This window comes from Mus pahari, chromosome 9 (genome assembly GCF_900095145.1).
Source record: "Mus pahari chromosome 9, PAHARI_EIJ_v1.1, whole genome shotgun sequence".
Lineage (NCBI taxonomy): Eukaryota > Metazoa > Chordata > Mammalia > Rodentia > Muridae > Mus > Mus pahari.
This window is the reverse complement of record NC_034598.1, coordinates 44,477,594-44,490,865: the sequence shown is the minus strand read 5'-3', so window position 1 is coordinate 44,490,865 and position 13,272 is coordinate 44,477,594. Positions and strand designations below refer to the sequence as shown.

Here is a 13,272-nt window from a genome sequence, read left to right as displayed (position 1 = left end):
TCCCCTTTCCTGGTTTCCCCTCCTAAACCGGTTTTAAACCTTGTTTTATAACAGAAATATAAACCACTGGCCTTTATACTTTATTTAGACCAAATGAAGTTAGTTACTTACTACATATGAAATCTGGCTACATACTCATCAATACAATCAATAATACGTCTGGCCGAAGCGAATTGGTGATTAAACTCTTACCAATCGACCCACGCCCTTTATGGATTTGCCTCCTCTTTGGCCTTTCCTCTTTCGAACCATAAATTTCAAATTTGTATTCGGTTCACTCCGTGCAGACCCAAAAGGTCACTCTCTAGCCAAGCAACCTTTAGCCTCGGGTCACAGCTGCTGGTCATAGGCCAGGTCTAAAACCAAGTGTCCCCTCCTCCCTCCATGTGCTGTTAATAAAGGAGAGTGCATGCAAGTGTGGAATCCCGCAGCCGGAATGTGGCCACCAGAGTGCTGCGCCTGCTGGGGTGGCAGGGCTGGACGCAGGGTGGGATGGTGAGCTGGGTCTAACAGCAACTGTTGGGCCTGTGAAGGGAGCAAGGTTGCATGCCGGGTGCAAGCACTGGACTCAGCGACCCTGCAACCTCGGGCCAGAAAGAGAGGAACCGAGTCGGAGTGAGGCGTGCCACCCAATGTGGCCACAGGATGGCAGGCGTGAGCTGCGGGGGAACAGGGAGGACGCAGGAGGTCATTCTTGAGAGAAGGCACTACTTTTGAGCAAGAAACTCAGGAACAAGGTGCTGTCCAGCGGCACAGAGACAGGTCTGGGGGAGGATGGAGAAGGTGGAGCTGCATTTGAGAATGTTGGAGGTGACAGGAGTCTGAGGTCATCCTGGAGTACTTGGTGCCTTTGAAGCTTGCCTGAGTACATGAGACCCCCATGTCAGAACTTAAATAGAGAAATAAGAAATAAAAGAAAGATAGGGGATAATCTTGAAAGCTGGGGTTAGGGCCTTCTGAATGGTGGGTGAGTTCCTTGTAGGAATCCAGACCACTGGTTCCTTGCTCCCCGACACCCCCCAACCCCCCAACAACCCTGTGGCTGATGGGTTCATGTGCTTCAGGCCCCAGGTACATCCGTGTCTGACCTGAAGCTTTTTCAGACTCCATTCTAGGGTGCTGGGCAGGGACAGCAGCTGGGGCAGACTCCCCTGCAGCAGGCCAGCCCTTGAGGCTTGGTCACGTTTCTTCCCTGGGGGTGGGTGGCCAGGCAGACTGGACTCTGAGGTTAGAGGTCAGCCCAGCCCCTGGAATGAGGACAGTCCAGTTGTGTCGGCTGTAAGAACAAAAGCCACACTTGGGCTTTCAAGACCACCCAGTCGCCAGACCTCGGAGAGAATGGAAGGAACAACCAATGATTGGAGGGAGCCGCATCAGGGGAAACTAAGGCACAGACATACTTATTCCCCATACAGTAGCCCCAATGTCTCCATTCTGTCAGTGCCTACCCACCTCCCCATGGGTGGCCCATCATCTGGGGACTCCTCAGGGAGAAAGGATGATAGTGGATTTCCCTCCCCCCCCCCACCTCCAGGAGGAGGGAGGTCCAACTGACCTCCCTGGAATTTTGTTCTGCCGGTCTGAGTAGTTTCGGATCTGAGTAGTTTCGGATTGCTGGGTGGGATGTGCTACAGGGCTCTGAGGCATTTCAGAGCTGTGCAGCCTCAGGGCCACTCAGTTCCCTCTCTGATGCTCTTTGGCCAAGGAGAGAAAACAGCAGGACCAGCTAAGCCAGTTTCCCTGAAAGACACCTTCTCTTTAAAAAATAAATAGCTGGCCCTTATCCCTTGCCCCCCAAGTTGGGTGTCAGGGGCAGGTTGATGACATCCTTCCTCAGGGGCTAGCAGGAGCCAGCCAGCAGCTATTTTCCTCAATTCTGTCAGCAACCTGAGGAGGGGCTAGCCTGGGCCGGCCTCAGTCAGAGCAGGGCAGGGTGAGCATCAGGTGGGCCAGGTCTGGGCCTGTCCACCAGGCCGAATCTGCCTTGAGTCATGCAGTCTCTCGAGTCCCCTATGTGAGGTCACTGCTTGTCAAGGTGTGCCCAGGGACCCTCTCCCTGGTGCCCACTGAGGCACGTCACAGCTGGAAGTGGCCAAGCTGGGAGTGGTAGCACACACCTTTGATTCTAGTTCTCTGGAGGCTGAGGCACTCATGAGCAGGAGGCCAGGAGGCAAGTAAGTGTCCTGGAGGCTACCAGGAGCTTTGGTCCCTGGATGATGGGAAGTGGTGGTGGTGGTGGTGGATGGTGGCGAGCCCTGGGGAGTTAGTTGGCTTTAGAGGGCTCCACCTGGTTGTATGTGTGTGTGTGGGGGGGTTGAGGTGTGAGTGTCACATGTAACTAGCCCAGGGGACAAAGATGGGATGATGTTGTCTCAGGGTGAGCTGAGGGTAGGACAGAAAGGAATAGCTCACAGATAGGTGGCAGATGGGGAAGGCATGCAGGGGAACAGCCTGTGCAAAGGTCCTGAGACAGGCCACGCTTGTGGCTCCCGCTTTTAGTCCCAGTTCCCAGAGGCAGAGGCATGTTGATCTCTGTGCTTTGAGTTCTGGGCCAGCCAGGGCTTTGTAGTGAGACACTGTCCCAAGAGAATACCGTCAGCATATACTGTATCAAATTCTCAGATAGTAAGGTTGTTTGTTTGGTTTTTGTTCTGTTTTTCTTTTAAGCAAGAAAGGAAGCAGTAGACAGGAACCCCACCCTCTCCATGATCTGAGTTCAGTCCCCGAGACCAACGGGGTAGAAGGGGAGAACCTTGCACACAGCACCCACTTACCCCACCACCCATACAGACATGAAGTGGAAAGAGAAAGCAGCAGGAACCAGGGCCTCCTAAGCCTCGACAACTATTCCTGTCCCCAGACATCCATTCCTAACATGTCCTGTGGGGTCCCCTCCACACACCAACAAAACAAAACAAAATCAAAACAGCCACTCTTTCACAGAAGCGTCTCAACTCTTTAATATCACTGATTTACAGGTTACAATCCCGTTAAATATTTCTGAGGCTTAAATACAATCCACAATAGGGTCATAAAATGTAAACTTTCAGTGTTTTTTTTTTTGTTTTTGTTTTTTAAATTTCAAAAATCACACCTTCCCCCATTGTTGTCTGAGTTTTCCTGTTAATAGCTGAATTTTCCTGAATATTCTGCACAGCTGTGACCATTGTGGGCCGCAGGCCACAGCCTGGGCAGGAACTGACCACAGAGGCCTGACCAGAGGTAGAAAACAGCTTTTTCTTTATTTCTTTTTCTTTTTTTTAAAATTTTTAAAAATCCACTTATTTATTTTTTCACTTTTACCTGAGTTTGTGTGCGATTCCCAGGCTGTCGGACAAGCCCTTCCCACCCCCAAGAAAATGAAAAGTTCACTGTCCCTAACCAAACAGCCCAGCTCACATTTACCTAGAAGGAAAAATAAAATCCACAAAAGCCAAAATTATGTGGAGGTGGGGGGAAAAAACTCAAAGCGTGTAAAAATGATTAAAATGAAAGAAAAAAAAAAAAACCCAGACTGTACAGATGTATAACCCTCAGAAAACATTAACCCAGCTGTTCCCAAACCCCATCCCTACCCACCCACTGCAGCCGGACAGACAGACAGACACATGGCCTGGTGGCCCGCATAAGGGTGACCAGGAAGGTTCTAGAAGCAGCCTGAGCCTGCCCCTCCACCCTTTGCCCTGAGTTTGGGTGTCTCACCTGCCCCATGCCAAGCCCTGAGGTACCAGGTGGACAATGACGACCCCAGCTCTGACCCCACTCCAGTCTGCGTGGGTGCCAACTGAACCCCATGCCAAGGCCTAATGGGGCAACTGAGGCACAGACAGGACCACGGAGGGCTGCTGAGTATGCCCAGCAGGGGGTACCCCACCACAGTCACAGAGCTGTGGGGGGGCAAGGTCCCCTGAGTTAGGATCTCATGCTTCCGGCCACTCACAGAGCCTGAGATACAAGTGGACACCAAGTTCCCACCGTGGGCACTGAGAAGGTGACCAGACCAGTGGGTGACCTGGGCGCATTTCTTTTTCTTTTTGGCATCAAAAGACCTGAGGTAGAAAGAAACTTGCCTTGGATGTGCCCACCAAGGCGACCCCCTCAGATAGACCCCACTAGGGACACAGTAGGCTGGCTGCTATATCCCTGAGCCAGTTACCCATGGAGGCAGACTTTGGACAGGGCTGTCAGAAGGGACAAGGACCCCTCAACACCCGTGCCCAGGAATGATTGTGCGGCTAAGACAGTGGCCCCAAAACGGGGCAGGCAGAAGCTTCCAGAAGGAAAAGTTGAGATTCCCCCCTCCCCTCCAAATAGGCAGCACCCCCCTCCTGGAAGGATGGAAGGGGTGTGTTGACAACCTGAGACAGAGGACGAAAGAGGGTCCGATCCCCATAGCGTAGACCCGGGGGTTCCTGACTCCTGGGACTGAGGACAAGCAGGTTCCAGCACCCACGTCTGCATGTGCTCCCGTTCTCTCCCAGGAGAACCAGCACTGCCACTCGGGAATGGAGACCGGGCTGAGTCCAGAGCAGATTCCTCAGTCCAGCAGAGTGTGTACACAGCTCCAGCCAAAACGAATCCAAGTGTTTTGTTTTGTTTTGTTGTTGTTGTTTTTTGACAGGATTTCACTGTGTAGCCCTGGGCAGCTTGGAATTACTTTAAGACCAGGCTGGTCTGCTCACAAAGTGCTGGGATTAAAGGTATCTGCCCAGCCTCGACTTATTTTGCTTCTTTGAGATAGGGTTTCAAGTAGCCCAGGCTGGCCTCAACCTCTATATGTAGCCAAGGATGACCTTGAACTCTCTCGATCCCCCTGCTCCATCCTCCTAAGAGCTGGGGTGACAGGGTGCCACAATGCCCAGTTTGGCTGGACTATGGGAGAGACAGCAGGATCCTTCCTGCTCGACTACTGTCACATTCAGGTGTTGTCCCAGCAAGGGGAGTGACAAAAACAGGAAGAGAGATGGAACACAGGAGGCTGTGACTCAAGTCCAATCCTTGCCCTGAGCTAGGCCCGTTGCATCTGTCTCTTGAAAGCAACCCATCCAGGCAAAGACAATCCAGCACCTTCATCCCTGAGACACAGGAGGCCACTGCACTCCATGGCTCCCCTACCCGTTTCTAGAACATTCTGTGTCCTGGGTAAGCAATCCAGGTTCCTGAATGATGGGGCCAGTGGGCAGGGCCAGCCTGACAGAATTGTGGAAACTGCTGAAAGCCAGTATCTCCTAGCTGAGCCAGGGGCACTGCAGGACACGCAAGGGCTCTGGGGTGACAAGGGTGGGGGCCGACCATGGCTGGTATTTTGTTTTTTTCTTTCTTCCTTTCTTTCTTTCTTTTTTTTTTTTTAAAAGTCTGTTTCCCTGAATGAACACAAATATATAGATATACAGATAGATTCTTCCTAAGATCCAATCCCTGCCCTCAAGAATAAAATAGAATATTTACAAAATCAGAAACCCCAAACCCTTTTTAAAAATTGCGTTCTGAATGTGGAGATCTTGTTTTAAAAAGAAAAGAAAAATTCATAGCTTCCAAGGTTGGTTTTCCCAAAAGGAACAAAAAAAGAAACAAAAACAAAGACAAAACAAAAAAAATGTGAACACGCAGTGCCGGGATTCATGAGGTAAACAGACGTGCTTGAATGGGCTGCTCAAGCGAAACCTCGTGGAAGCCTCTGGGAAGGGGACCTCCTTCGGCTTCGAGGTTACCTCGGTGGCCCTCATCAAATCCGTTTCTCGGAGTCTCTGAAACCTGAGAGATTCAAGTGTTCTTTGCTTTGCCCTGATTTATTAAATCTGTTTCTCCATCTATCTTTCTATATATGTATATATGTATATATATATATGTATATATATATTTTTTTTTTCTTTCTTTCTTTCTCTCTCTCTCCCTCTCTCTTTTTTGGCGTGTGGCTCCTTGGGAATCTACCGGCCCACTGGGATTCTTCTGACGTCCCAGGTTCCCCTGTGTGGCCTTGCGGTCCCTGTGGCGGGTGGGCAGCCATGCACCTTGGTTTCCTTTAAGGCAAGGAGTTGTTTGAGGTAGAAGACACGGTGGGCGTAGACACCCCCGCCAGCCCCACCTGGCCGCCGCTGACAGTGCTGCCGCTGGCTCCTATCCGGCTGCCCGCGGTGGTGTTGGTACCGATGCTGCTGACACCCCCTTTGCCGGGGGCGGAAGGTGCCGTAGGAGGTGGTGGCTGAGCGAACAACACCCCTGGGACAAAGATGGAGGGAGGGTGGTATCACAGGGCTGGGCTTCTCAGGGGCACCGCCCGTGATCCCAGCAACTCTGGGGCGGGGGGGGGGGAGCTGAGGCAGGAGGATCACTGGTGTGACGCCAATGCAAGACTAGCCGGAGTGCACTGGCAAGACCCTGTCTGCCAACGGTGCCAAATAAGCGAACTGGCTGGATAGCTCAGTGGGCAAAGCTGCTTGCTGCCAAGCTGGGTGCCCTGCGTTGCATCACCAGGACCCAGGGTGAAAGAAGAAAATGGGGGGGTGGGGAGGGCTGGAAAGATGGCTCAGCTGGTTAAGAGCACTGACTGTTCTTCCAGAGGTCTTGAGTTCAGTTCCCAGCAAATACATGGTGGCTCACAACCATCTGTAATGGGATCTGACGCCCTCTTCTGGTGTGTGTGTCTGAAGACAGCTACAGTGTACTCATATACATAAAAATAAATAAATATATCTTTAAAAAAAGAAGAAGAAGAAAATGGACTCCCACAAGTGGTCCTCTGTCCTCTGCACGGCCCCTCCCCCCAGCTCAGAAATAAAGCTGAGAGTGACTCCTTCTCCCGTGGGGCGGGCAGAGGTGGGAGGGCCTCCTGGGCCTTACCTGTGTATACAATGCCATTCATCTCCACAGACATGCTAATACTGTTGCTGCCATTGGCACTGGTGAGACTCATGGCTGAGTCCTGGCGGCTCTCAGAGGCTGTAGGAGCAAGAGATCCATCATGCTGGTCAGAGGTCCACTTGGGGGAGTGGCTTGCTTCCTGTCTACCTCCTCTAGAAGGCCTTTTCCAAGTTTTTGGAGGGGTTACTTCATTTATTTGTTACTTATTTTTATGAACAGGCATCTTTATGTAGCTCAAGTTAGCTCTGGACTCACTCACCCTCTTCCTGCTTCAACCTACAGCAGGGACAGCAGGTATAGACCACCATGTACGACCCCCCAGTACCAAGGGCCATGTGACACAAATTCTGATCAATGTTAACTTCTCCTTGGAGCCTGCCGACTCCCAACTGGACAGACTGGGTTTCTCCCAGGACTGCACGAGCCCTTGACGCCTGTCTTTCTGCTTTGCCCTTGTCTGACTGACATGCCTGGCACACACGGGGAAAGGAGCACTCCGAGCTCCTCGTACCTTGGCTGTTGATGCGGATGTTCATGGGCAGCTGGGCTGTCATGGCCAGGAAGCTCTGCTGCACAGCTCGCTGCATAAGTCGCTGTTGCTCATCGGCCACCAGGGCCATCTTCTTTTCTGGAGGCTCTGTAGATTCCAGCTTCTCCCGGAGTTGCTCCAGGGCAACCGCCTGGGCCGCCACGGCTGCCTGGGCAGCTGCAGCTTGCACTGCCGCAGCCTGGGCTGCGACAACAGGGTGGCCTGCCAAAGACACAGGTAGGCGGCCTGGGACTGTGATGGGGATGGCCGAGTCTTCCTCTAGACAGACAGAAGAGCAGGTGGTCAGGAGGGACCTGGGGAAGAGCTAGCTTTACTGCCACCAAGGTGAACAGAAACAGACACTCCCCAGCGGGTTTTGCTTAGTTGCTGTTGTTTTTTGAGAGTCTCATGTAGCCCAGGCTGGCCTCCAACTCACTTTTGTAGCTAAGGATGACTTTGAACGACTGATAACGCCTTCCAAGTGCTGGGATGACAGATAAACCGATGTGCATCACCTCACCTCGCTTATATGGTGTTGGCATAGTACCCAGGGCACACTAGGCAAGTATTCTACCCACTGAGCTACCTGGCCTCAGCAGACAAGACTCTATACAAGTGGGAATGTTCTTTTTTGTTTGTTTGTTTGTTTTTTGAGAAAGGGTTTCTCTGTGTAGCCCTGGCCGTCCTGGAACTCACTCTGTAGACCAGGCTGGTCTCGAACTCAGAAATCCACCTGCCTCTGCCTCCCAAGTGGGATCGTTCTTATTGAGAACACATGGACCTGGGCTTTACGCTTACTGGGGGCTTCATACACAGGATACTTCCCAACAACTTCACAAAGCTCAGGCACCTTCCCACCTGACACATAAGCCAGGAAAGGATAATGAGTGGCTTTGCATTAGACTCAGGGTGGTTCAAGGGTCAGAGTGTCGGACATGTCTGGAGGGTCTGGTATGTGTCAAAGGTCTCCACAGCTTAGAAGGAAACAGAAGTGACAAGTTAGTAAGATTTGTCATGCACCAGAGACCGATGCTATGATTGATTAGCAGTGCTGGGTTTAGAAAGGGGTACGGTGCTCAGTTAGTAATGTCTGTCCTGGTGCAACACTCAGTTAGTAATGTCTGTCTGGTGTAGACATGAAAACCAGAACTCGATTCTAATATACTCTGCAAGCAGAAGCTAGATGGGTCAAACAGGAGGCATGTCTGCCCCGGCAAAGAACTGGGGAATGAAGACTGCCTGCTTGCTGAAGCCCTTCTGTTGTAGACAGGGGATGGAAGAGCAGGAATTGCCTGCCCTTGGATGCCTCAGGAATGAACAAGGATAAAGAGAACTCCTTCGTACTAACTTGGGTTTATCACGGTTACCCAGAGAAATAAAAGGGTTGCCCCCTCCCCTCACATGAGTCACCTTTCTTGATCTTGGGCGCTGGGGTGATGGAGCTGCCGTTGGTGCTGGCAGCAAGGCCCAGGGGAGTCACCGGTAGCTTGGGCGAGGGCAGCATGCTGTGGGCTCCACTGGGTGAGTAGGCAAAGAGTGAGCCGCCGAAGCTCTGGCGCCTGCCCTCCCTGCGATTGCTGTCTATGGCGGCCTGGAGCTCGTTGGGGCTGCTCAGGCCTCGCCTCTCACACTCATAGGGGTAAAGATACTTCATGTACCTGTGGGCAGGGAGACAAGATAGCACTGAGACAACCAGGGGAGTGTCATCCCGCCCCACGCTCAGAGAAGTGAGGCGTCACCTCAGGAGAGAGGTGGAGGGATATCTGGGAACACAGGTTATGGGCTACCTCAGATCAGCAGTGGTGGGCTATCTGAGGAGGAGGTGGTGGGCTATCCCAGGATGAGGCGGAGCAGCCCTGGCACTCACTGTGTCCGAAGTGTGAAGGCGGCACTGGTGATGGAGGTAGGCAGGTTGAGCCCCTTGGTGATCTCCCTCCACAGCTTCTTGTTGATCACCTCTACCAGGCCGCCCTTCTCGGTCACCAGCACGTACAGCATGAACAGGTCAAGGACCTGCTTCGCCATGATGGGGATCCGGTTCACTGGAGTGCCTGTGGGACATGGGGTGGGGTGGGGCTGTTGAGGACAGGCATAGCTGAAGCTAGCCAGAATCGGGCAGGGAGGGGGCTTGCTGGCACTGTGGCCATCCTGGGTCACTTATCCGGGGGCTCTGTGGGGCTCCGGGTGTGACCCCACCCTGTGCAGGCACACACATGCGCTCCCCAACCTTTCTAGAGCAGCAGCATCCTCGGGCCACACCCCTGCTCGCCTCAGTTTCCCCAAGAGAAGCTACTGCTCATTGGGCCCAGTAGGTGGTTAGGAGAGAGAGGCCAGCAGCCATCCTGGGGACACACAGGAGACTCCGGGGACATGAATATTCCCACTCCAGGTTTCCAACAACAGTCGTTGCCAAACAACCACAGAATATCCCCAGAGCCCTTCCTGCCTCAGCCTCTGTCCCTCCTCAGCCATCCCCGAAGTGTGGCAGGCTTCAGTGTGTGTGTTGGGGGGAGGGGCGGGGAAGGCTCTGCTAAGAGGATTTTCAGTTTTAAAAGCAGGAGGCATCCATTCTGTACCTGGTGACTCCCTGGCCTCTTCATCCATCAAAACTTCACCTCCATTTCCCAAGCCTGCTGCCCACAGGGCCCTTACACCTTTGTGCCCATCTAGACTCTAAGAGGTTTTGCATTTTATGGCCCAGGTCTACTCAGAGCCTGGCCTTACCTGGATGCTAACTCTTGTCTGTAAAACTGTAGGCCCAGGAGGCCTTCCCTGCCGGCCTGCTTAGGAAGGGCCCTCACAGCCCAGCCACACATACAGCAGGTGCTCAATAAAGAACACTGACTACTGGACAGCCACAGCCTTGCACCCTCTGTACTGACTTGGATGCTCCAGGGCCTGCCTTACCTGAGGCCGGGACTCCATGGCCCCAGCCAGGCAGCGCTGGGAGGCCCTCCTCACAAGTAGCAAAGTCCCCCCCCCCCCATGTGAGTCAGGGAGAGCCCAGGGTGGCCACTGGGAGGTGGGTCTCCAACCCACCCCAGTCAATCGCAGCTCAGTCCTAGAGAGAGACCAAGAGGTGGGCAGGCCAGCCTCTGCTGGTGGGGGAGGAAGTTCATATAGTCAGGACCTGATAGAGGGCTGGGGCTGGGATGAGGAAGGGTGGGGGACAGTGGAGGGGCACAGGCAGGACACCTCCCCCCACTTCCCATCTCTAGCGAATTAAGAGAGAAATCCGTCTCAAGGTCTCTGCTTTCTGATACAAGGGGGCGAGGTCATTTTTCTCTCCCAAGGAGGAGCCCGTGGGCAGTAGGCTGTGCTGAAGGGGTGAGGAACGGTGGTTTGAATCCCAGCTCCTCATTGCCAAAGACCTCAGAACAAAGTGTCCGTGGCGGCCCTGATGTGGGGTTCTGAGGGATAGAGAGGAGTCGGCTGGTTTGACTGGGTGAGGGAGGCAGGGTTAGATTTGGGTTTTCACGGCCCTTTGTGGTCAGTGGCTACATTAAAGCACTGAGGTCCCTGGCCCTGCTGACCCCATTATGACGGGGGTGGTGACTGGGATGGTCAGCTCTGTGGCCAAGAGAGGCAGCTGGAGGCCTCCTGCTGGGTGCGGGGCTGGGGCAGGTGGGGATGCATGATAAGGCGGGGAGGGGAGATCTCTCCGGCCACATGAGGGGCAGCAGGGCTGGACCCAGAGAGGCTGGGCCCTGTGGATAGCTCGGGGGGCTTCCTCACACCCATAGGGATCTGCAGGCCACACCCTGACACGGAAGGGTTAACCGAGAGGCCACTGGGCTGGGCCACAGGATCAGGAGGCCACAGTACCCCTTCTTCTTTGCCTTCCGGTGGGCAGGCCTGCAAGCCTGTGTTTACAGAAGCTGGGCCCCAGCGATGGCCCCGGGCTGGTCTCAGTCCCCCTCCGCCCCTTCCTGCTGCATGGCTGAGGCCCAGACCCTCCTTGGGCCTGTTTCCTCCCCTAAAACAAGGGGATTGTAATGACCCAGCCCCAGCCTGGCCCACCCTCCAGGGAGAGGGAGTTTGGGCCGGGGTAGGGGGTTTGTCCCTGGTCCACCTGAGGCCCTAGTGGTGGGGACAGTCACAGAGTTTGGGGAGCACTCACTCACGGGAGAGCGGCTTGCTCCCCCATCAGACCCTTCTGCCCCGGAGGTGCTCACCCCGCTTCTGCATGAAGCTGAACAGGTCATCCAGGAACTCTTTCCTCTTGGGGTCCGAGTCCAGTTCATAGAGCTGTGGGCAGAGGAGGAACAGGTCGGCGGGTGGGAGAGACACATCCCCTTCTCAGGGGGACAGCGACGGGAGCTCAGCCACACACACCCCAAGCCAAGCGGCAGACAGTGCAGGAACCCCTCCACATCTAGGGGTCACTAACCAATGCCCCCAGGAGGGTCCTCCCCACCTCTCCCAGGGTTGGGAACTCTGGACATTATCCCACGCGCCCATCAAGTCATCTACTGTTTGTTAACCCCTGGGTCCCCCCCGCGGGGGGCTCCCCTTCCTCTTGTCTTCTGTGTGGAGTGACTGAGTGACCTTCTGCCCACCCAGGCTGTAGTGGTTGGTGGTGGGGGGCGATGCGGGGCAGCCATCACAGGATCATGTCCCGGGTGCCTGTGGGCACTGGGACTCACTGGCCGAGCCAGCAGAGGGGAAGTGGGGCGGAGATAATTAGAACGCTCCTCGGAATACCAGGCTTCAAATTAACCTCCGGGACGGCAGCTGGCTGGATGGTGGGGGGCCTAGAAACCACCAATTACACCTGGGTCTGCAGAAGCCATCATTTGGTCTCCAAAAGCTCGGCGGGAGCCTCGGTGCGGGCAGCTGGGGCCAGACCGTCCTTCCAACGGGCACCGTGCACCATGAACCGTGCACGTACCCCGCATCCCCCCAGCCATTTTCTCCGTCTCTTCAACGGAGACTGTGGATGGGGTAGACTGCCCTCCTAGAAGGGCGTTGGGAGCCCAGGCCTCTGCCCTGGGTGGCCCAGCTGTCAGCTAGCTGCCCAGCTTTGTCTGCACCCCACCCTGGGCCAGCCAGCGCCAGACTGGCCGGCCCGCATTCCTAAGTCCAGGGAGGCCTGCTCTCCCTTGCCAGGCTGCCTGAGGGGTGTGGGGACTTGCAGGGCCCGCTGGGTGCCACACACCAGCACCCAGGGCTAGCTGGGGGCCTCCACATCGGCCCAAGGGGGTTCTGCTTTCTCTTGTAAAGAGCACACAGCACAAGAGAGCGTGTGTGTGTGTGTGTGTGTGTGTGTGTGTGTGTGTGTGTGTGTGTATGTCTGGTATATAGCAAGTGCCTAATAAATGCCTCAAACTGCAACCTGATTTCCCAGGCCACCTGGGTGTATGCGGTGTGGCACAGAGGGGCAGACAGAGGATGGGTGGACTTATGACCAGGGGATTGTTTGGCTAGAGCCTCTGACCCTGGAGAGGCAGGCAGGAACCCGCCACGGGAGGGCTTGAGGCTCTCAGCCCTACAGCACCATCCAGAACCCTAGGATGGCTCTCCTGGCCATCTTCAGGGTTTACCCTCATGGGCTTGGTCCCTCCACAAGACAACTCTAGAGGTTCCTTCCTCAGTTTCCCTATCTCCATTTAAAAGCAAGCTGGGTTGTGGCGGGCACACGCCTTTAATCCCAGCACTCAGGGAGCCAGAGGCAGGCAGATTTGGGGGTTCGAGGTCAGCCTGGTCTACAGAGCAAGTTCACAGAGAGACCCTGTCTTGAAAAACCAATCAAAGCTGGGTGTGGTGGCGCACGCCTTTAATCCCAGCACTCGGGAGGCAGAGGCAGGCGAATTTCTGAGTTCGAGGCCAGCCTGGTCTACAGAGTGAGTTCCAGGACAGCCAGGACCATACAGAGAAACCCT

General features: G+C 54.5%; 1 protein-coding gene across 3 annotated transcripts in view; it reads right to left on the bottom strand.

The window, feature by feature from the left end:
* Positions 1 to 2,953: 2,953 nt before the first annotated feature.
* Arid3a (AT-rich interaction domain 3A) overlaps positions 2,954 to 13,272 on the bottom strand; it is a 28,687-nt gene continuing 18,368 nt past the window's right edge. For 2 of the 3 annotated variants that reach the window (XM_021204889.1, XM_021204890.2), the window contains exons 4-9: positions 11,566 to 11,638; positions 9,258 to 9,441; positions 8,801 to 9,048; positions 7,373 to 7,669; positions 6,841 to 6,939; positions 3,261 to 6,219 (exon numbers count right to left, since the gene is read on the bottom strand). In XM_021204889.1, coding sequence (XP_021060548.1) covers positions 6,023 to 6,219; positions 6,841 to 6,939; positions 7,373 to 7,669; positions 8,801 to 9,048; positions 9,258 to 9,441; positions 11,566 to 11,638 — 1,098 coding nt within the window. In that variant the 3' untranslated portion in view covers positions 3,261 to 6,022. Of the gene's footprint in view, positions 6,220 to 6,840; positions 6,940 to 7,372; positions 7,670 to 8,800; positions 9,049 to 9,257; positions 9,442 to 11,565; positions 11,639 to 13,272 lie in introns of all 3 variants that reach the window. The other variant, XM_029542578.1, reaches the window with a different exon arrangement.